The sequence below is a fragment of the Phascolarctos cinereus genome, unplaced genomic scaffold (genome assembly GCF_003287225.1).
Source record: "Phascolarctos cinereus isolate Bilbo 61053 unplaced genomic scaffold, phaCin_HiC Scaffold_2;HRSCAF=192, whole genome shotgun sequence".
Lineage (NCBI taxonomy): Eukaryota > Metazoa > Chordata > Mammalia > Diprotodontia > Phascolarctidae > Phascolarctos > Phascolarctos cinereus.
In genome coordinates this window covers 177,162,638-177,187,456 of record NW_027555625.1, presented here as the reverse complement: position 1 = coordinate 177,187,456, position 24,819 = coordinate 177,162,638, and the positions used below count along the sequence as shown (strand labels likewise).

Here is a 24,819-nt window from a genome sequence, read left to right as displayed (position 1 = left end):
AGAAGAAGGAGGAGGAGGAGGAGGAGGAAGGAAAAAAAGAAGGAAAGGAGGGAGGGAGGAAAAGAGGAAAGAAATGATACAAAGAATGGTTTCAGACACCTAGAATGACTTATATGAAGTGATGCAGAATGAAATGAACAGAATCAGAAGAACAATTTATAAATTGACAAAAACATAAAAGACAAACAAACTTGAAAGAATTAAGAACTCTGAACAGTGTGATAACCAACCATGATACCAGAGGACTAATGATTAACTACCCACCTCCTGAGAGAGAGGTAAAGGATTCAGAGTACAGAATAAAATATACTTATTTTGGACATGACCAATGTGAAAATTTGTTTTAATCATAAAGGTTTATAATGAGGGTTTTGGTGTGAGAGAGCGAGATAAGGTAGATTTTTGCAGCTTGAAATATACACACACACACATACATATATACATATATATACATATATATATATACATATATATACACATAATTTTAATAATAAAATGACCACAGCTTAGTTGTTAAGGTTTTTTAATGTTTAAGCAGCCATTTAAGAAGTTTTCCCAGGATAGCTGTCTTAATTTCTTACCTAGTTGCACTATTTTGAACCTCATGCTCTCAGAAACATCAATATCCTGCAAGATCACATCAACCCTTAAACTCGCACCACCTCAGTTCCCCCTGCCCTTTGGAAGTCTCCTTCCCTCTGATTGGAGAGGGTGTAGCATTGACAGTGGAGAGCTCCTCTTAGATCCTTCACTTGAGAGGAATGCACAGGGCAGCCACCTTTTCCATTTCCCAGTTAGCTGCACTCCTCTGGGCTTCATCATGCCTAACCCTGCCCCTAGCCCTACCCCCAAACACACTCCCTGTTTTTCAGCTTCTTTTTATGTATTGTCTTACCCTCATTTGATTGTGAGCTCCTTGGGGACAAGGATTGTCTTTTACCTTTCTTTGAATCCTCATATCTTAGCACAGTGCCTGGCACATAGTAGATACTTAGTAAATGTTTATTGACTAAGAAGGAAGGAAACATGTATTTTAAGTGCCTACTATGTGCCATCCGTTGCTTTACAAATATTTTCTCATTTGATCCTCACAACAAATTTCTGAAGTAGTACTATTATATCCACATTTTACAATTGAGAAAATTGAGGCAGAGTTGCCTAGGGCCACATGTCTAGTAAGTGTCTGAGGCCATAGTTCTTTTTTTAATGACTTCAAGCCCATCTCTTTATCCACTGTGCCACCTTGAAGCTAATTAACTATACTCTTCCAGAGGAAACAAAATGATTAGTATCTAAGAGAAGAACCAGAAATCTGAGCAGTAGACAGCGATTAGTAAAATAAAAGTATACTCTATGTAATGGAATTTAGGTGCAAAGAGAGATCTTCAAATGACTGAGAGATACTTCTCAAAAAGCCTTTACTGAGAGAAAAATCACCCTGATTCTAAAACAAGCCGTATCTCTTAGAGAACTAGACAAAATAATCCTGATCTAGAATTATAAATGTCATGCTAGAGTAACCTCATTTCCTTTTTTGACAGGGTGATAGACAAGTCATTAGAGGACTAGAAAGGGGAATATTATATTGTGTATCTAGATTGCTGCAAAGCTGTTGTCAGAGACTCTAGTACTCTCCTTGTGGGTAAGATGGTCTGTTTTTGCTAGGTAATAGTACATCTGTCTGGAACTGTTTTAATTTCCCTGAGTAGTCATCATTAAAGGATTTAATATAAAATTGGAAGAAGCTCCCTAGTGATGTGCTTCAAGGGTCTGTGTGTGGCCTGCTGTTGTTCATGATTTTTTTGTCAGTGAGTTGAATAAAGACACAGGTGATAAGGTTATTAAATTTGCAAACAACTAAGCTGAGAGGGCTAATTTACTAGATAAGTAACTAGAAAGATATGAGGGTGGAATGGTAGGCCAAAACTAATAAGATGATATATTATAGGCATAAATTTCAAGTTCTGTTCTTAGGTTCAGATAAATCAACTTCACAAGATAACATGAGGGAGGCATCACTAAACTACAGTTTGGATGAAAAATGATTGAGGCATTTTTGGTGGAATGCAAGCTCCATATGAGATAATAACAGAACTTTGTCACTTTGTCACTATATGATCTTTGGGTGTATTAAAAGAAGGCAGAGTGTCCAGAACAAGGGAAATAATAGTCTTTTTGTGTTCTGCATTGGTCAGGCTACATTTAGAATGGTAGTACAGTCTCTATTCCTGTGTCTGTAGCCTAGCAAAGAAAGTACAAACTAGTGGAAGTGAAAATAGAGACCTTAGTCTTTTGCCATGGATTTTGATGGGTTATTTTGTATTTCAGATTATAGAATACATGTGTATCTACTTGCTGGAGTAGGGAGAGGAGTATTACAATTTTTAAGGGGATGGATGAAGAAGGATCTGTTCAATTAATATCCTTCTTAGAATGACTTAAATATTTTTTCCCTAGGTGAAAGAAAACAACAGAATGTTAGTAATTATTAGCAATTACTATGATAAGAAGCCTTATTTAGGTCTTCTCTAGAATGCTCTTAAAATAAAAACAGAACTCTATGCCACATATCTGGTGATGGCCACCATGGTTACAGAGGCAAGTAAATTTAAAGTTTTTTTCCCTAATAACCTAACTACCGAAGTTTGGCTTTCTTCTCTTTTCTTTCGTGGTAGTCATCATCAGATACATGGCATCGAGTTCTATTTTTATTTTAAAAACATTCTAGAAAAAATAAAATTGTGGCTTCTTATCATAATAATTACTAATTATTAGCTAACATTTATGTAACCCTTAATGTATGCCAGGCATTGTGCTAAGAGCTTTATAATTATTATCTCTTTTGATCTTCACAACAACCCTGGGAGATTAAATGCTATTATTATCTCTATTTTACATATGAGGAAACTAGGCAAATGGAGGTTAATAACTTACCTAGTGTCACACAGCTAGTAAGCGTCTTAGGCTGTATTTGAACTCAGGTCTTCTCGACTCCAGGCTCAGAACTCCATCCACTACATCACCTAGCTTCCCCTACAGAATATCATTCATAAGATAAGCACTTATTAAAGAGAAATATTAACAACTTTTCAGGGTTTATTTGGTTTAAGTACCTAAAATTTGAGGGAAGATTAGCAAATTGAGTAGTATCATCCTTAATAATCTCCAGTGGCTCATTATTACCTTTTAAATCACATATAAATTTCTCTCTTTGGCATATAAAATCCTTTATAAGTTGACCCCTTCCCACCTTTCTAGTCCTCTTACATGTTATCACTCTCCACTTATGGTTTTTTACATGTTGTCTTGTCCTTTAGAATATGGGTTCCTTGAGAACAAGGACAGTGTTTTTTGCCTTTCTGTATAGCTCCAATGGTTAACATAGTACCTGGCTTTTAGTAAGTGATTAGCTCAGTCAGTAAGATCATAGTATCATAGAATTTAGAATTGAAAGTGACTTTAAAGATAACTTAATATAGTCGCTGATTTTATAGATGAACAAACAGGCATAGAGAAATTAACTACTTTGCCTAGGGTTACGTGAGTGGTGAGTAACAGCAAAATTCTAACCCAAATACTTTGATTTCAAAGCTTTGGTTCCTTTTACTGAGAACTAAAAGTGTACTTATTTGGTTTCTAGTAGCAGAAATTGGGTACTTTATTCAGAATTTTCACTTTCTGATTATATATAAATTCCTAATGAGAATTATCTCTCATTGTTATTGCACTTGATACATAAAATACATCTTGCAAAGCATTTATTTTATTGTTCACCTGTTTTATAATACACATGGTGTCCCAAAAAATTTTGGTGTGCAGTTTTAAGCTACTAAAGCTCAAGACTTTTGGAACAGCTTCTAGAGTAGGGATAAACATCCACACCACAACCTAAAACAGTTGAAATATAACTATGTTTCTCATCTAAGCTGTCTGCATCATTCTAAAAAAAAGATTAAACATCTCCCCCCAATCTAAACGTATTTTACTTGTAAAATAAGGAATAAAGTAAGCTTTGAAAATACTGTGAAATTGACCAGATTCTCATGGCTAGATTTATGGTTATATATTAAGGGATTAAAATTGTGCTACTCCAGAACAAAGTGTGTTAAAAGGTCTTTTAAATGAGTTAAGTTGTTTGAAATATTCCATTTTCATAATACACTGGATGTTCATCAATGGATCAACACTAGACTTTTAATTATTTTTTTCTGACAGCCTGTTTCAAAACCCATTATTAGAAAATATCTTTTTTAAAAAATTTATCCCCCTTTATTTTGATCCCTTTTTTTAAAAAAAACTTCACTTCTGTTCATACTTAGCCATAAAGTTTATTCTGTATGGGTTTTAGCTAGTCTTAAACTACTTTGCAGTTGGACCCTAGTTATTTTGAATATCACATACTCTCAGAGTAGGGAAGAGGCCTCAGAACTCATCTTGTTCAACTTGTACATAAGTAGATATAGATATATAGATATAGATACAGGAATCTTCTCTGCAGCATTACCAACACATTATCTGACTGTCACCTCACATGATATTTACACTTCCAGTGCCTCCCATTACACTTTTGGATGGTCATTAAACAAGACCTGGGGGCAGCTAGGTGGCACAGTAGATAGGGCCCTGGCCCTGGAGGCAGGAGGACCTGAGTTCAAATCCAGCCTCACACATATGATTCTCAATAGCTGTATGACCCTAGGCAAGTCGCCTAACCCCAATTGCCTGGTGCCAAAAAAAAAAAAACCCCAAGACCCGAGCATTCCAAGTTGTTGTTGTTTACTTGTTTTAAGTTGTGTCAAAGTCTTTCTGACCCCTTTTGGGATTTTCTTGGCAGATACCATAGTCGTTTGCCATTCTTTCTCTAGCTCATTTTATAGATGAGGAAACTGAAGCAAATAGGGTTAAAAGACTTTCCTAGGGTCACACAGCCTACTAAGTATCTGAGGCCAGATTTGAACTCAGGAAAATGAATCTTCCACTCCAGACCCCGGACTCTATTTCCTGCACCACCTACCTGCCCCGAAGAATTAGATAGATGCCACTTGTCTTTTAGATACAGAGAGAGCTACTTTATTTGTTTGATCACTTCTCACTTTTCTTTGCTGACCTGTCATCCATATCACAGTCTCTAATTGGTAGTATGCCCAGGGTTCTGTCCCAGGTTTCTCATTCTCCTTACATATTCTCATTTGATGATTTCATCGGTTCCATAAGTGAAAATTGATGGCTTAATTATCATTTTTATGATGATACCTCATAGATTTATATATCCAATCCTGATGTTCTTAGATCCAGTTCCATAGACATTTTACCTGAAATTCAGCATGTTTAAAATAGAACTCAATATCCTTTCTGCCAAAACTATCCCTTCTTCTGGACCTATTTCCATGTGGCACCCCTTTCCTGTCTACCACCCAGGTTCTGAACTTCATTGTCATCCTTGACTTTTCATTCTAATTCACCCAACATAGCCAGTCACTTGCCAGATTTTGTCATTTCTATCTCTTCTTTTCTTGTATAGGTGCTCTGCTCTCCACTTAGAGGGTCTCTTTCCTCATTTAAGTCATTATTGACTCTCATCTAGACTATTATATAGCCTTCTAATTAATCTCCCTTCCTCAAGTTTTACCTTATTCTGGTCTGTCATCTACATAGCTGCCAAGGGACAGCTAGGTGGTGCAGTAGATAGAGCACCGGCCCTGGAGCCATGAGGACCTGAGTTCAAATGTGGTCTCAGATACATGATACTTACTAGCTGTGTGACCCTAGGCAAGTCGCTTAACCCCGATTGCCTCACCAAAAACAAACAAACCCACATAGCTGCCAAAGTGATTTTCTTAAAGCATGTCTAACCATGTCACCACTGTACTCAGTTAATTCCAGTGGCTTACTTTAACTTCCATGATCAAATACAAACTCCTGTTTAGAACTTAAAGGACTTTACAACCAAATCACATCCTTCCTCTCCAGGCTTATTGCATATTACGCTACATACTCGACATTCTAGCCAAACTGGCCTTGCTCTTCCTCATACATCTCCTGTTTCTGTACCTTTGCAGTGACTGTCCTCCTCCATCCCCAAGTTGTTCTCCTTCCTTATTTCTACCTTTTTCAAATCCTCTTGTTTCCTTCAAAACTTCACTCAAGCACCACATTCAGTATGAGGCCTTTCTTGATCTCCTTAGCGGTTAGTGCCCTCCTTCCCCCGCCCTAGCTAGGTTACCTTATATTTATGTATATGCTGTCTTCCCCATTTATATATATGCTATCTTCCCCGTTGGCATAATAATCTCGTTGAAGACAGGAGATATTTCATGTTTGTCTTTGTGTCCCTAGCCCATGGAATAATGCTTAGAATACACTAGGCATTTAAATGCTAATTGGTTCATTGATTGAGTCATTCATTCATTCATTTTTTTATGGCTTGCTCTGTACAGAGCATTGTATGAGGTGCTTAGAGAAAAAATTTTTTAAATAACATATAACATCAAAGGACCATAAACTTAGAGCTGGAAGTGACCTTAGAGGCCATCAAGTCCAATAACTTTATTTAGCAATGAGGAAACTGAGGTACAAGGAAGATAAGGAGCTTGTCAAGGATCAAACATTTCTTCAAATTGTTTGTGATATGTTGTTTCAATATATGTAAAATAAAAATTAGACTAGAGACAGTCTTCCCTTTTTGTTCACTAGTCCTTCCTTACTTAAAATGAAGTGTATCTATTTGTTTGATAATAAGGCAACTATGTAACAAAGAAGAAACAATTATTTCACTTCGTCAGCTTTTTTAACTATATGAGATGATGGCAAAAGTAGTAAAACTATCATTTTCATTTCATAACATTTTGTTGGCATCATATAAAGGTTAAAGAAGTGTGGGGTATGTGTATTTGTCTCTGAGTGTGTGTGTATTTGTGTGTAGTTCATTAATTCATTTGCTACTCAACACCAGCCTTTCTGTTTCTGTGTTTCCAGATTCTAGAAATCTGATTTTCCCCGTTTGCAACAATCTTTTCAAATTAAAGATTGCTAATATCTAAAGGAAATACCCAAAGCAATAGAACAGTACGGTTTCTCATACATAATGATTTGGATTGTCAAGCAGATTACGAAACTTGTTAGTTACTAAGTCACTAGTATAAATTATCTTCAACAGTTTTGCCTTTCAAACTTTAACTTTAAATGCTCTATAATTTTATTTTTGTAACATTTAAAATGGGTCAAACTCAGAAGACACAAATTGTCGTCTAGTAGTTGTTTAGCTTCAGTTGACATTTTAATGTAGACTACATATGAACCCAAATGCCACATTGATCACGAGACCCATACCCTCTTCTAATAGTATACTCTGTAAGATTGCTTTTTTTTTTCCATTTTGACCCATATCTGAAATAAAATAAGATTTGAGAATTTTCAATTTCTTTTTATTGGGCAACTTAAATAAGCTTCTGAAAAGACATACATTGTCATAGTATATGTGAAAAAAGTAAATCACATTGAGCTTTTTTTTTAATGTAAGTACTTTATTGGTTCCTTAAATGTATTTGAGACACCAAGTATAAAATCTAACAGAACAGGAACCAAATGTAAAGAAGACAGTACTATAGAATTTCCTTTTCTCTTCTATCTTTCAACTAAGCAGTTTAAATACTTGTTTAGGAACTCAAGCCATTGCACCCTAGAACAAAGTATCACACTATTTGGATATTATGTAGACAAGCCTGATTATACCTAGTTGCCATATGTCTTTATGCCTACTGAAACTCTCTCTTGTTTTCTCTGTGTGTGTATGTATTAGTGTATGTATATAGAGCTACATAATATATACACATATGTATACATATATATTTAATATATCTAAAATATATACATACATATATATGGATAAATAGGGATATGTGTGTGTTTACATAGATACCTGTTCTTCCTCATCTAGCTCTTTTTTCTCCTACTCTGGCTCCTTGGCTTTTCTAAAATATTTTATGTTGTTGGCTATCCCACATTCCTATTACTCTTTATGCTCTCAGTTTTTGTATTGCCATTCTTCTACCAGACTCCTTTACTAATACTTTTTTTTCCTCATCTAGTCTCCTGTCATAGCTATTCTTTATGGTCTTCTCTTTGCTTCTACTTTTTCTCTTTTCAAAGTCATCTACAACCTTGACTTCAGTTGTCAACTCTATTTGAATGACTATCTAATCTACATTTCTAACCCGAGTCTCTCCCTTGAACTCTAGTCCCATACTTTCAGACACCTACAGAAACAATATTCAGCTGAATGTTCCAGCAGCACCTTAAGCTCAATTTGTCACAAACTAAACCCACCTTTCCCCAGAAACCTGCCCTTCCTACCAACTTTTCAATTTCTATTGAGAGCTTTTTCCTAATTAGCTAGTAAATGTCAAGTGTCTAAGGCTGGATTTGAACTGGGGTCCTCCTGACTCCAAGGCCAGTGCTCTTTCAGCTGTGCCACCTAGCTGCCTCTTCATTCAGTTCTATTTTGTCTTTATTTATCAAATAAAGACAAACCTGATATTTAAAGCCCACTTGTTATTTGGACCCATCTTACCATTTTCCAGTTTTGTTTTTTTGTTTTATTTTTTAAAGTATATAAGCAAACTCCTTTGCTCATGGTAGCCAATCATTGTATTTTGTTTTCCAGCCATATCAATTGAGAAAGTGTGATATAATGGAAAGAGCTCTGGGTTTGGGGTCCAGCAACCTGGGTTCAAACTTCAGTTTTGCTATGTAATATCTATATGATTTTTGGACAAGTTTGTTTAACTTCTCTGCGCCTTAGTTTCCTCATCAGCAAAATGAGGGAATGGAACAATGTGACCTCTATTGTCCTTTCCAACTCTATGTCTGTGGTCCTATGATCTTCTCATAGTCCTATATAAACCTTCTTATTTAGCCTATTTGAGCTATCCTCTGTTCTCCAGAAATATTTTATGTTTCCTTACCCAAACACTTTGTTCGTGCCATTTCCTACTGCCTATAAATTCTTCTCCACAAGTCACCAACTCTGTTTACAAACCTTACCACCTCTATGAAGCCTTCCTTGACCTCTCCAACTTTAATTTATTCCTTATACAAATTCCCAAAACATTTATAAAATTTTGAAATTGAATCTTTGACTATTCTCTTAAAGCCAAGATAAGACATTTCTCTCATTAGACCTTTTCCCTTCTCCTTCCCTTCCCCTTTACACAAAGTAGGAAATTACAAGTCCTGAGTTCCATTGTCCTGAAGCCTTCCCCTTTTAGACTTTCTGTGGCATTGGAGAGTTAGAGTGTTGTCTTTGCAGAAAATGAGCATGTATTCTCTTATTATTGAGATTTCTGCAGATGATCAGAAGATAATAACTTCATATCATATCTAATATGATAATGCAGATGGAAGTGATCTTAAGGTGATGATATGGAGGTGAGAAAGTCATTCTGATAATCTTCAGATATCTTAAAGATCAGCTAACAAATGCTTTAAGACCTTGCTTTAACCCTCTAATGCCAAAGATAGTTTTAAACAAAGGTTTCAGAATAATGGAGAAGGGAACTCCTATATATTTGGTTTGAGGGAGGCTGGATATGAAGGAAAGATGGATGCAGGTAGGGCCATGTGGCCTATTAATTGTACCCTTTCATTATTTAATTAACTTTTTGTGTGATTATGTACTATCTGTCTAATTAGACTTTTAGCTCTTGAGAGCTGGAAACATGCTTTATTATATTCCTTATTGTGCTTTATGTAGGCTCCTACTTGCACAGACTCACAAGACATATTTGTTCATTGATTAATCCTGTTATTACTGAGATTTGACCATGATCAAAATTCTAGGAATACATTACTGACTTGAAGCATAATATAATTGAAAGAACACTATACCTAACATCAGAAAACCAGGGTTGGAATGTATCCTTCTCTAAATGAATATAGATGATGTATATAAAATATTTTGTAAATTTTGCATAGCATATGCCATATTTTATTTGTAAATTGTAGTATCATGATCCGTGCTTCCTTTTTTTAAAGCCATATTACTGATTCAAGCTGGTTAATTATAAACTTGAGTACATAGTGAACAAACATAAAAGGTTGATGTTAAAATTTGACAGGTATAACATAAATGGCTCTGAACTTAGTAAGTATTAGAAAGGAATAGTTAAGAATAATTCATTGAAGAAAACTCAACAAAAATATCTAGATTACCCCATCTGTAGAAATCTTGGAAAACACTTTGTTGCATTGAATGAGCAAAGAAAACATATTGTGGCTCTTCTATAAGTCGTACCAGTGTAATTTAATTCTGCCAGATTAACTGTGATTAGAGTAATATATTTAGTGCGTATAAAAGAAAATATTTATTTTCAGGGTGTGTAGACACTGACTGGAATTTATTGCTTTGAGTCAGATATCTTGGTTGAATTTAAAACAAAACATAACTTTAAACATTAACAATGCTACAAGCTAAAATAATAACAGTCATTAAAGCTTGCCTATGGGATATTATATGCCTCTAGGACCATATTTCCCTTTATAAATCATTAAGTGGTCATAAAATACGTTATAGGAATTTTCCATAATGTGAAAATGTTCGCCATTCCTTAAGATAGAGGTGCTGATTTATAAGAGCCGCTGTCCTGGTTGATGTTTATTCTATCATTATTTTTGATTCTTATTATTTTATTATTACATTGATGATATTTTGATTAATTTATCTTTAAGAATCATTTAGTAGTAATAATAATAAACCTGAATTTTTCTTTTAGTCAAGCTCTAAATGGCTCTGAAAATTGAGTCTCTATTAGGATTTTTCCAAAATATGATATCATTCATATTCACTAAAAATATAACTTTCTAGCATTTGGCAATGCAGTGTTCTAACTGAGATTTTTAGTCACCATGAGACTCTTAACCAAATTTTTATTAGAATTTATAATATTTATGCAATATTATTATTTTGAAAGTGATCCAGTGTTCACATAGACATCTGTTTCAGAGATATGGAATGGATAACTGTTGCTGTTCAGATTTTATTGTTTCTTTTTTTTCCTATATCTTCAAACTGCTCCTTTTTATTATTTACTGAAAGGACAGTAAAGCCAGAAGTGAACTGCTTTCTATTCCATTTGTAGGTTCTGTGGTCTTTGGAGTTTGGCCATTGGATTTCAGAGGAGCCATATGAACTTTCAGACAGCTTCCCTGCAGCTTCAGTAAGTCTAATGCCATTTTATGTCTGTGAGTGCCATTTGATTTTCTCACCAGATTGTGACAGAATGAGAGATGAAGAATAATAAAATTCCTTCAGTAAGGATGCAGTATATCTAACTTGGAAAATATACACAGAGCTTAACCCATTTGTTGTCTACCTTCTTCCTAAGGACATTCAGAAAATTAAGTAGCATTTTAAACTGACCTAGGAATAAAATTTCCCATAAAATACTACAAAAGTTATTTTTAATGATAACAATAACATTTATGTAGCACTTGAAAATTTATAGAGTTCTTTAAAATGAAGCAAATCAGATGTTTAAAATATTTGGATCTGCCTGGAATGGCAGTAGTATCTTATCTCCTGCTATTATTTTCATTTCTTCCAATGATTGTACAAGCTGTGAATGAAGATAGAATTATAGGAGGAGGATTGCAGGATTTTAAAAGTATTTCATATATTTCTACATTGAACAGTACTCAGCCATGAGTCAAAACTCCCAGTAAAACTATTCCTGTATCCACTTTTTAAAGAGAATAATTAATACTGTTAATAGTCATATGAAGACCATGTTAGGGTAAGGTTGCACAGAGGGCGGATTTATTTTTCACAAGTGTTGACAAGGATGTACAACAATTTAATCTCCAAAATGATATCTATTCTGAAGATGAATTGCTTTTGTTTTTTCTCAGCTTTGAAAAGTCTTTCACCCTGTTACTCAGTTGATTGAGTATGCTATATGGGATAAGTTAACAAGAGAGTTGAACTCTGCTCTATTGTGGTTATCATGGTTGTTTGTTGTTTTTGTTTTAAGAATATTATTTTGATTTCCTTCTGACTTTACAAATATTTTTAATAGAATAGGAATGTCTCTCAGCAGGAGTGTGTCTTTTGTTTAAATTACTGTTTTAGGAATTGAAGCATAAAGGAAAAATACCACTAAACTTTCTGTAGTAGCCTGAGTAAGCTTATGGTGTGTTTTGTAAGTTAAAATCCACAGTATTGTGGGAATTTTCTTGCAAACTTTCCATTCAAATCGAATAATAAGTTTGTCTTTTCCCCCATGGCTTTCCTTACTCACTGCCAGTCATACGAATCATTGCATTTGGTTCAGAAATACACTTTAGGTTAATTGTAGTCTTTTAAATATTTTTTTTCAGGGGCAGCTAGGTGGTGCAGTAGATACAGCACTGGCCCTGAAGTCCGGAGGACTTGAGTTCAAATCCAACCTCAGACCAAACACTTGATACTTACTAGCTGTGTGACCCTGGGCCAGTCACTTAAACCCAATTGCCTAAAAAAATTTGTTTTAATTAAATATTTTTTCTCTTATCAAATGCTTTTCTTATAATATGTGCTTTGAACTTTTCATCATAAACTTATTATTAAATTCTTATTAAGAAAACCTTTTTAAGTGTTCTCAGATTCTTTGGCTGCTTGGCCACTATACTTTCTTAAGTATATGCATGGAGGGAAAAAAAACAATCCGTGATTTGATTCTGAACTTGCAGCTACAAGTGATAGTTCTGTAAATTGAGGTTTAGTAGCAGTATAAGGATCCAAGTACGTTTTCCAAAATCACTTTTCTTAAGGTCTAAACTATGTAGAAATTGCCTGTGAATCAACTGGTCTGTCCATCGTAGAGATTCCTAGAGTTTATATCTGGAATTCTAAAAATAAAACTGTATTTTAAAAACTACTGTTTAAGGGGCAGTGGATAGAGCACTGGCCCTGGATTTAAGAGGACCCGAGTTCAAATTTGGTCTCAGATACATAGCACTTACTAGCTGTGTGACCCTGGGCAAGTCACTTAACACCATTGCCTAGCCAAAAAAAACTCCTGTTGAGTACTTGCAAAAAATATGGGAATTGCTTTGAAACTTAATAAATATTTTTCATTGTTAGTGGGCAAATAAAATCTTATTGCCTCTAATGATTTTTTTCTTCAATAGAGTAATAATTTAGGGGTTAAAGTCATCATGAAATTATAGTACTGAAACTGGTTTTGATTGAATTTGAAGCCACTGAGAAAAAGGTTGTTTTAAATGAAAGCCATTTTTTAACCACAAATTATATGCTGTTCTCTTTTTCTCTGAAAAACTCCTTATTAGATGATGGGGGAAAAAACCTGAAATAACCCCCCCCAAAAAAAAAGATAGTAAAATTTCTTATTTATGAAATATGTAGAGTTTCCTTCCATCTCAAGAGCCATTTCTTCTTAGTTTGAGTTATAATCATATAGTTTAATTTCACAACCATACAGAGCTGAGTGATCCTAAATAAATTTTTTTAAAAATTTAAACTAAAACAGTTGTCTTATTTGGCAAGTAATATTTAATTATTTGAGATAATTTTGTTTCATAGATGGTAAGGAAAATAATGTATTTTTCATATAATTGTAATTAAATATATACCACAATGAAAGTATCAAAGATCTGGATTTTAAATGTAAGGCCAAAAAGTATGAAATCTGAAATGTGTTTAAAATTAAGTAGCCAACATATGTAAATATGCTGTTTTTCGAAGATAACCTTCAAAGCACCTAAGTGAAAGAGTAAAAATGGAGGTTTTCTTTTCTTCTTCCCTAAATATTAATTTAGCCATCTACTGTTTGTTCTGAGGAAATGCCTGGATACATGTTTTAATGGCTTTTAGAGGATTTTACAAAGGACAGTTTTATCTTTTTAATACTGGGAATGATGTAAAATTATGAAACTATGGATATTTACACAATCTACAAACAGCATAAAACGAAATAATCTGGGTTGCAGGTTTGTGAGTAATTGAATTCCATGATAAAGTGTTACGTTTAAAGTTAGTGATGCTATGTTATTTATGAATATTGCAGTTCCAGTTATTTACTTGATAAACTCACACATAACACCAATGACTATGAAGAGTCCTTAGGTTATTAGATAATCTCTTGAACATAAATTTATTTTCTACAGTCCTTCCAACAGATCAGTTTCATTCCATATTATTTCCATATTGTAGGTCTTATGTTGAGTCGTTGAAAAGTGTAGGTTAAAGTGATGAATATTACGGTGTTGCAGTACAGAACATGATCCTTTGGTGCACAAGTGCATGTTTTCTGAGGTGGAAAAAGAGATAAAATTCAGCTGTGTGTCTAAATGCTTGGCCAATTAAGTCTAACACGATGCCGTTCACAGAGAATGTCAAAAAATTCAGAAATCTGCTGGTCGAATCATCATAGTTGTGGCTTTGAGAGAGTACCCTGATCCTTTCCAGTAGTACCACTTAATGCCATTAAACTTGTTTGTATTCTGCCGCTGTGGGTAGTACATTCCATTTAAGTTGGAAGGACCACAGGCATCAAACCACCAACCTATCAGAAGTGGAAACAGAAAAAAATTAGGAAGTAATTCATGTTAAACATCTCTTTCAAGAGCCAAAAGTTTCCTATAGGGGAAAGTGCTAATGCTTCTCTGATTTTACATACATTTCACAATTTTGGAATGAGATTTTTTTTATTATTATAAAATAGGTTACAATGCATGTCTTAGTGAATTTGATTTTTCATTGATTAAATATTACTACAAGTTTTCCATATTGGTTTCCTTTTTTTCACCTGCTAATTGTCTAAACTTGTAACAAACCACCATGTGCATATAAAGACCCCCTTCTACTACATTCCTCAACTTAAGACCCCCCATTAAGAGGAAACATTTGGGGGGAAAAAAGCAGAAATGTGGCTAAAGAAAAACTAGAGAAGTAATCTTAAGATAAACTTCAAAGATTTGTAATTTTATGGATACGGGTACTTATTCCATCAATGAAAATTGTAATTACTCTACTTTATACCTTAGTACAGTTGTAGAGGTTCACTGACCACCAGAAGGGGTCTATAGATAGATTTCAGGGGGTCTATGAACTTGGATATGGAAAATCTTTATTTTTACCACTCTTAACTGAAATTTAACGTTTCTTTCAACTATTTAAAAATCTTATTCTAAGGAAGGATCCATAGGTCTCACTAGACTGCCAAAGGGGTCCATGACACAAAAAGGATCAAGAACACTTGCTTATTAGTAGATGGTCTTTGTGAGTTGTGTGAAAAATAATTCATCAATAATTTATCACCTGGAAGTCAACCGTTTGGTGACAAGCCTTTCTAACTTAATAATGCTGAACTTTGTCCATCAATACCATTGCTAGCCCCATAGTTGAAACCTATCCAGCTTGCTAAGTCTTATCAGAATTTATGTTCTACTGGTATGTATGTTTATTACTACTACTACTACTACTATTACTGCTACAACTACTAATGCTACTGTCATCTGTTACATCAATCAGGCCCCTAAATTATAACACAATTCACTTGATTTGATAGGAATTAATGATCTAGGATAAAAGAGTTAATGTATGTGGTTCACAAGCCTATAAAACACTCAGGCCTTGTATATACAGATTTGTAGATATACATTTTCTGAAACCAGTTGAATGACAACTATAAAACTTCCACCGTGTTAACTTACTAAATTATTTTAACGTAGGGCATGTTTGGTTCAGAGCTGAAATTAGAATTTGACTTTTAGACTGAAAAGATCTATACTTTCTCCCTTGGGTTGGTTATTCTTCTTCCAAATGTCCTCTGTTTCCTTTCCATTTTCAGACCTTTAATTAACATTTAAGTGAAAAAAATATATTTTTCCCCTCTGGAGGTTCAACAATACTTTTCTCTTGAATATTTCAAAATGTGTGGGTGGCCTGCAAATGATGAAATGGACAACTGAACTAAGAATGTAGGAATGACAGATGAATGATATATATACACATGTATATATACATATACATGTATACACACACACACACATATATTTTTCTTTTTTTTCCCCTTCCATTTAGCTCTAAAAAGAATCATTGTGGAATGGACCAAGTTGGGGTGGGAGAAGTAGAATGATGATAAGCTTGTTTTTATTAGCAGTACAGCATTTTCTCTTGTGGTAATTATGATTAATAAGGATGACCTTGTTCACTAACTAAAAATTATGGCTTCTTATTTTTAGACATGTAATTAATCTGGCATTTTAATGTATTCTACTGGGAAGTAGACAGTTGATTTTAGAACAAAACTACTCTTCTTATCCCTTCACCATTATTTTAAAGTCATAATTATTATTACTGATTATTTGAGTGATCTTTACAAAGAAATTCTAGTCATGTGTCAGTCAAATTATAATATTCTAATAATCATTATACATGTTTAAAGCTATCTTTTTTCCATTTTGATGGATGATTTTTGATTTTCCCACCAAAGAACTAGTTAGCAAGGCATTTTATTAATTTTTTAAGAATTGAGAATGCAGCCTGATTTAGTGGAATTCTTCAAATCTTAAGATCTAGGTTGGTGTTCTACCTCTGCTTTTTATTAACTGTGTGGCTTTGGGCAAGTCACCTGACTTCTGAGCTTCAATTTTTCTCTTCTGTGAAATGGAAATAGTAATATATGTACTGTCTACCACATAGGGCTATTGTTAGAAACAAGTGACATAATGAATGTGAGAGTGTTTTGTAATTATACATCATTATAAAAATGCCATATGCTGCTATTATGGTTATTGATTCTATATGATTTTTAAATGTCAGTAGTTTCTTGGAATTAGGAATCCCTTCTACTCAAACAATGGCAAGTATTTGTATCCCCTTACATACATTGTCTGATTTGATACAACAAACCAACAAAGTAAGTGCTATGGCTATTATCATTGCCATTTTATAGATGAAGAAATTGTGGCCTATTGAGAATAAGTGATTTGGCCATAGTTACAGAGCTAGTTTCAGAGGCAGGATTTAATTGGATCATGGATTTATAACTGGAAGTATTATCAAAGGCTATCTAGTTCAACCCCTTCAACTTATAGATAATGAAACTGAAGTCTAGGGAGAATAAATGATTTCTCTGGGGTCACAGAGAAATTAAGTAACCACCTCTGCCTTCAAAACCCAGTGTACCTTGATGTATGCTGTGATTAGAACCCAAGTTTCCAGTGCTTTTCCTACTACATCATGCTGCTTCTCACTGTACTAAATCGTAGCTTTATTTCTGAGTAGACATTTTGAAGATTTCATCTCTACCTTTTTTTCTTTTCTTTCTCTTTTTGTGAAAACAAAACATCAACCTTTGTGTCTTAGGAATATGCACAAGATCAGAAGAGACCCTCCTGATACCAGATGTCCCTTCTCCTTGCCAGTTTCTCAGCTATTGGTCTTGACACACATGTTTTAAGATATAAATGTCTTACTATTTGAGTTTGTTATTCAGTTATTCACTAAAATAGTGAAAAGCAAATTTTACCTGTCATTGAAACAGCAACAATTATGAGGTTTGGACTTTGTCAGTAGTCATACTTTGAAATTCAAAATTAACTCTATGATACTTATCCTTGCCAATAAAAATAGGAAGACTCAGGAACACAAATTCATTCCTACCTCCTGTTAGCATTTGTGAACATTTGCAAATACATTTGTCATTGTCTGCATCCTTTGTGCTAAAATCATTTCCTGGTTGGCTTATGCTGCTTATTTTGCCCGCTGTCCCTGTAAGTCCTTTAAGGTGAATCCTGGAGCAGAAAGAAAAACAACCAAACAGAAGCTAACTTGTTGATTTCAAGTTGTGGAAAAGTGTTTCACAATGAAAATTCTGGTCAATAGAAGTTGTGTTCTGTTCCATGTTGATATATACTCTGTTCAAAATATTTTTCAGTAGCATAAACAGGAACCAACTTATCAGCAAGGTCTAAGGTAAAAACGAAACTTGTGGTGTTTCCTTGCATTTAAATCAATGAGGAATACACATGTCCCTTAAATGCATTTCCTAGTGCTTTCAGATAAATAGAGGAGAGAAAGATGATAAAGATCCCACCTTTGAGAAGGACTGTTATCCTTTACAACTGTCCAAAAGAAATGGAAGTGGTTGGATAAGAATGAGTATTAGGGTAAACAGGGTAGGTAGTGAATATCAGAACTCCTTAACAGTTTGTTCTCAACTCAGTATCAAGTAACATTTATATTAATAACATAGCAAATTACAGGTTTTTTGGGAAGGTGTGTAATAGTCTATATCATATATTAAATTGTCAAGGGGTAGTGATCTTTGGCAATGAGGAAGTACCCACACCAATGAAATTATGTGTCCTTGAAGTGAATAATATTCCATAGGCAATATCACAAGACACTGAGTCAAGAAAGTCCTTGGAAATTAGATAGTTCTATCCTCTTATTTATCTGATTAGGAAACTGACAGATGTTCTGCCTGTTTTCATGGTTTGGGACCCAAACCTTTGTACAATTTCAAGATAGGACCCGGAGTTCATAGATGAGTTATCTCCTCAGACTTAGCTTTTACAGCTCGAAAACGAAATGATTTTATCTTAGTACAGGATCCCCTGATTACTCTCTTATTCATTGCCTCATAAGTAAATTTACCATTGACTTAGATACTTAATCCTATTTATATTTAAGTTTAATGAATATGTTTATGTCTATTCCTCTTCTGCAACAAGCTTTTAATTTTAATTATATTAATAGCATGTATATACTAAGCACTTTACATACACTGTCTCATTTGATCCTCATAATAACCTTATGAAATATGCTCTGTACCAAGGATTCTCAACCGGAGGTCCATGAACATTGTGTGTGTGTGTGTGTGTTGTGTGTGTGTGTGTGTGTGTGTGTGTATGTGTGTGTTGTGTGTGTGTGTGTGTAAAGAGAGAGAGCTATTTCAATATAATTGGTTTCCTTTGTACTTATTTTATTTTACACATTTAAAAGCATTATTCTGAAAAGGAGTCCACAGGCTTCGCTAGAAGGTCCTCTGGCACAAAAAAAAGATAAGTACCCCTGTAATCTTTATTTATTTTTATCCCCAATATAAGAATAAAGAAACTGAAGTTTAAAGTGATTTGTCACATAACTAGTATACATCATAGGCAGAATTGAAAGCCAAGTGTCATCTAACTCGGAATTCAGAAAGCTTTGCACTACATCACTTGAGCTTTTTTCCAGCTATAAACTGCTAGATGATAGGGCCATGCCTCTATGACTCACTCTTTATACTTAGCAAAGTGTTATAAAAACTATTTCAGAATATTATGTTGATGAAAATTATGATAAATTATTTTTAAATGCTTTTCTTAGTTATAGTTTGATTCCAGGAATGTAGAGACACCTTATGAATATCCAGAGGTGCCATGAAATTCATTTTCAATATTACTGGTGGAATAGATAAAACATATGCTCATTTAAAGTACTGATGAAATCCAAGAGAGTACAGTGATTAGCACTTTATAAGACCAGACTCAAATTTCTGAAAACCTTGCTGAAAGTCAAGTAAAAGAGACGACCAGATAACAATATTAACAGTAATATATGACATTGATAGTTCATTATATACATAATCCCATCTGATCCCCACAACAACCCTGGAAGGTAGATGCTATTAATAATCTCTGGTTTGCAGGTGAAAAAACAGGCTGCCAAGAAGTTAGACGACTTACTCAGTTACACAGCTAACAAGTATCTGAGAAAAGTTTTGAATCCAGGTCTTCCTGGATCCAAGCTCATTGCTCTTTCTGTTATGCCACACTGCTGCTCAATAAACAATGTAACTAATGTAGCAAATATGGTTAATGCATTTTTTAACATTGAAGTACTACTGGTAGCTTCACAAACAGATCAGTAGCCAAATTTCTGAATCTCAGTGTTATCCTGTTTGTTTCAGACAAGTAGGATTGATTTTTGTGGGGAGTTCCTGATTTCTTCCCAACCGTCTTTTAATTTTCCTGTCTGTGTGCCTGCTACACAGTCTTGACAAAACAAGAAATGTCACTTTTTTTAGGTTTCAAAACGGATTATTTTGTTTTTTCTTCTGATTTTTAAATTCATTTTTTTAAACCCAATCAATTTTTGTTTAATCACTGGGAACACTGAGATTAACTATACTTTTTTCTCTCCTCTATTGTGTATGTTTTAGCATTTTTGGTACTCATTAAATCTATTAAACCTGCCCAAAAGGAAAAGAAAAAATATATAAAGGTATCTGTTGTTCATTAGTAACTCTTAAAAGGCTATGTAATTTTAATTCCCAGAATGAATAAGATCTGTAATTGTGGGTCTCTTCTGAATCTCAGAAGTTTCTTGAAACTGGTTTAAATTGAAATCCGTTTGGTGTATTGTATTCAAAAGTGACAAAGAATAGTTGATGCTAACATTGATTAAATCTCAGGTTTTGTATACATTTTGGCTAACTTTGGGGATTTATGCACAAATTTTTTTTCATTATCAGTAATGACAATATCCATGCTGGTTGATTTATCTATTGTGATCTGTTTCTTTTCTGACATTTGAGACAAATGGAAAAGATAAAAATTGATATTTGATACTTTTGTTGCTTTGCTATTTTGCAGTTAAACAAAAGCAAGCTCTATTTTAGCCACAACAAAGTTTATCTTAGCACTGGCATCATAACTTAACACAATAACAAATTCTTAAAATATACAATATTCTAATTGCCAAGTAAATTAAACTAGAGTTTAAAGCTATTGCTTTTTATGGCCCATTCAAATGATGATTGCATATCAAAAGGAAGTATCTATTTACAACTATCTTAGTATAGCATAATTATTTTTTAATAATGTCAATGAGTAGGGGTACAAGGATTCCTCTACAAACATTCTAATTCCTTAATTTTTGTATGTGTTTTTTTAAAGACGTGCACTGCTGTAGATTCTAAGTGCTTCCAGATGAAAAACATATTTAACTTGGAGTTGAGACAATGGTTTACTATTTATAACTTAAAATGCAGTGGAGTTTTGAACCATGTTAGAGTAAATGTAAGGCTAGGGTAAAATTAAAGCACTTTTTTCCCCCCAATCACCAGTCTCTCTAAAGAAATAATAGAAGGCTCTTCACTGCTACTTTTTTGAAGAGCTTCTCAGTAACAATTAGTTCAAATGCTCTGTTTCTGAAACAGAATTGCACATTTGAATTCCCTGGTTATAAGATGAACTATACTAATAATTGTGAAGTTTTTTGTTAGCCCACAGAACAAGGGAAAGATTGGATCTAAGCCAACTTGTCAAGTCCGCCTTAAGCCTAGAATGTTTGTTCCGGAAGTTAAGCTTGTTTGTGTACCTGTTCAGATTTGGTCTTTCCATTAAGTGTGGAAGATGTGAGTCAGGAAATAATGAGAGATGAGTATATAGAGGTACTGGAATATTTTTTATAGAAGTTTTGCATTTCTCTACTGAAAATAATGCTGTTTTGGACCACTTATCTTGAAATTTAATACTGAGCCTAACATGTTAGGCAATACATTTGCCACCTCTGGGTACATTCTCCTGGTTTCAAGTCCTTCAATTTAATGATTGTTTAATAAACACCTATAATGTGTTGGGCACTGGAAATTTTCTCTTTTTTTAGGGTTAGGGGCCAATTCAAACCCGTAATTTCTTTAACATGGGGAAGATTCAATGTAGAAATGCCTTCCACTGATACATATCAGTAACTTGGAAGAAAGTTGTTCTGGGACACTCAGAGGTTAAATAACTTGCCATGATTCTAAAACTAGTGTTAGGCACAGAATTTGAACCCCCTTCTTCCTGAGGCCAGCACACTATGATACTTACATTGGCTGTTCTGCATTTTGAATACAGAGACAAAACCAATACATTTCCTCCCACTAAGAAGGCTATATCCTATTGGCTCTTGAGCCATCCTATAGCCCACTCTCTTTTTCTGAAATGCTCTCCTTATTAAATTCTACCAGGCAATTCTTCCTTCTGCCCCACCTCAAAATCCTACATTATAGTACCTTCTCAGGTCCTCTGCATAGGAACATACCTCCTTCTGCCACCCTCCACATTCTCTAATATCTCTCATTTTCTTTTCTTGAGTCTTAATACGTAGGTACATCTCTGTGCAACTGTATATCTTAATTTCTAGCCGTTCTTTTTGTATTTCTTATGTGTATGTGTTTGTCTGACTTTCTCATTACATTCTGTGAGAAATGTGAGAACTGTTACTTTCAAGTGCTTTGTAATTCTCCTGGGAATATACTGGATCATCTCATCATTTATATTTGCCCTGGTTTTTTGAGATTCCATCAACAGTTCTTTATTTGTCATTGACAATGTGCCAGGGTACTTTGCTATGTGGTAGGGATGCAGATACAAAGAATGAAACATTCCCTGTTTTCAAAGAGCTCACAAGAGCACCCATCCTTAGCACAGCTTAGCACAATGATTAGCGCAAGTGAGTACTTAAGAAATGCTTGTTTCCTTCTTTTCTTCACTTCCATCCTGTTTACTGGCCATTACAGTTTATTGATACAAAATTCTTGAGAACTATCCACCAAAGATGAGAGAACTGGAATTCTACTTAAGAAACTGCAAATGTGTTGAAGGCAATTAGTACAATGTTCTGTGGGTACAACTGAAAATCCATGAATCAATCCCTAGTGCTTGGCTAACAGCATCCCATCAAATGCAGTGTTGCTACAGTTTGTTATAACAAAAATAACACAGGTCTTGGAGTTAGAAGATTTAGATTTAAACCCTAGTCTCAATACTTTTATTAAATGTGTGGCCATGGACAAGTCAATTCATCTCTCTTGAGTTTCAGTTTCCCAGTCTGTAAAAAAAGATATTCCTATCTTGGGGTTGTTGTAAGGAAAATGTTTAAAGTACAACAGAAATATGAGCTCTTATTAGTATATTTGAAAAAGGAATCAGAATTTTATATTTTATATTATATAACCCAAGTTGTTAATGGGCAGCTAGGTAGCATGGTGGATAGAGTCCTGGGCCTGTAGTAAGGAAGACTCATCTTCCTGAGTTCAAATCTGATCTCAGATACTCAGATAGCTGTGTGACCCTAGGCAAGTCACTCAACCCTGTTTACCTCAGTTTCCTCATCTGTAAAATTAGCAGGAGAAGGAAATGGCAAGCCACTATAGTGTCTTTGCCAAGAAAACTCCAAATGGGGATACAGAGTCTGAAACGACTGAACAATAACACATCATTAATGAAGCTGGTGGTAGCTTGTCCTGAGCTTCCACAATAGTGACATTATATACTTTTTATGCCCCCCTTCCAAGTGACATTATGTCATTCAGCCAATGCATAGGTAATCTCATAAAATTATTTTTGTTTTAGAGCTTCTGAAGGTGAAGATATTAAAACTGCATAATTTGATAAAGGCACCATTAGTTTTCTTACAGTCCATCATTATGATAAAACTATCTTAAAAGGAAGATGTATAAAGGGAAGGCTTTTATGGAGAGTAAATTTCTGTATTTTTTAAATAAAATAGAGGAAGAAAATGGACTCATCTAAAAAGAATTTGGATTTGGGGGCAAAAAAAAAGATATTGGTTTATAGATTTACTGCCATTATGATACTAAAAGAAACTAAACATTGATAACTAAGATCAGAGTAAAGCAGTATATCGAGGTGGGAAAAGAATTGGCTTTGGAGTCAGAGGACCTGGGTTCAAATCCTAGTTCTGTCATTTTACTCCCTAGGGGACCCTAGGCAAATCACTTCATCGTTCTGAGACTAAGTTTCCCCATCTGTAAAACTTAGGCAGGGGAAGGAAGGAAAGAAAAAAAAGAAGGAAGGAGAAAAAGAAGGACCTACTAAGGACTATTATATGCCAGCCACTGGGCTAAGTACTTTACAAATATCATCTCGTTTAATCCTTACAACTACCCTGGGAAGCAGGTGCTATTATTATGCGTAGTTTATAATTGAGGAAACTAAGGTAGACAGCAGTTAAGTGACTTGCTGAGGGTCACACACCTAGTAAGTGTTCAAGGCTAGATTTCAACTCAGGTCTTCCTGACTCCCGGCCCAGCATTCTATCTACTCTTTTAGGTCCCTATTAACTTTAAATCCTATAAACATACTCTTTACAATAAATGAAAAAAACAGAATGTAAGTGCATCCTATCCTGTTAATTTATACAGTAAATTACTGACCAAATAAAGTCTAACAGGTAAAATGTTTTCCTATTTCTAATAGTTTCTTAGTTTGTTTTCTCTAATCTTTAATATTTAATGAGTATCATTTATAGGAAATTTTTAAGTTGATTCAACAGTCATCTTATAAAATTCCTTATTTATATACAATATACTTACCTGTAGTTGAGTTCTTCACTTGAAAGATAGAAATGTTCATATAATGAATAGGCCTCATTTCCTTCCCAGTCTTTAAGATGTATTTTGAGCACATAACGTTGTTGATTAGTCAGCTGGGAAACAAGCTCATTTCCTAGCCAATATTCTCCAGCAGGATCACCAAATCCCTGTAATTTAGGTCATATTTTTAAATTACTTAATTTGTTTTCCTTTCCTAGTTTAAAATTAACAGTTCATCAGTTTAACTTGTAATCACTGATTCTTTCAACAGAAATAGTTTCCTCCATATAGATTCAGATAACACTAAGGAAATAGATTTCACCAAAGACAAGTTTAAGGAACAGAAATATTACAAAAGAACGAGCAGTATTAGAATGATTAAAACTTGGGGGAAAATTGCCTGAAGAAATGTTAAAATAGTTAAATTTTTTAAAAATTATGATCCTTC

General features: G+C 34.2%; 2 protein-coding genes across 9 annotated transcripts in view; one reads left to right on the top strand and one right to left on the bottom strand.

Annotated features, from left to right (window-relative positions):
* Nucleotides 1–24,819, top strand: part of MCPH1 (microcephalin 1) — a 334,179-nt gene that overhangs the window by 148,882 nt on the left and 160,478 nt on the right. For 4 of the 5 annotated variants that reach the window (XR_002324216.2, XM_020985229.2, XM_020985208.2 and 1 more), the window contains one exon: nucleotides 11,136–11,213. Coding sequence is in view for 4 of the 5 variants with exons in the window: in XM_020985229.2 (XP_020840888.1) it covers nucleotides 11,136–11,213 (78 nt within the window). In the remaining variant the exon portion in view is untranslated. Of the gene's footprint in view, nucleotides 1–11,135; nucleotides 11,214–12,372; nucleotides 13,428–24,819 lie in introns of those variants that run through there. The other variant, XM_078149739.1, reaches the window with a different exon arrangement.
* The window catches only part of ANGPT2 (angiopoietin 2), a 74,427-nt gene continuing 63,728 nt past the window's right edge, over nucleotides 14,121–24,819 (bottom strand). For all 4 annotated transcript variants that reach the window (XM_020985242.2, XM_020985253.2, XM_078149740.1 and 1 more), the window contains 3 exons: nucleotides 24,372–24,538; nucleotides 17,663–17,793; nucleotides 14,121–14,558 (listed from right to left, as the gene is read on the bottom strand). In XM_020985242.2, coding sequence (XP_020840901.1) covers nucleotides 14,398–14,558; nucleotides 17,663–17,793; nucleotides 24,372–24,538 — 459 coding nt within the window. In that variant the 3' untranslated portion in view covers nucleotides 14,121–14,397. The remainder of the gene's footprint in view (nucleotides 14,559–17,662; nucleotides 17,794–24,371; nucleotides 24,539–24,819) is intronic.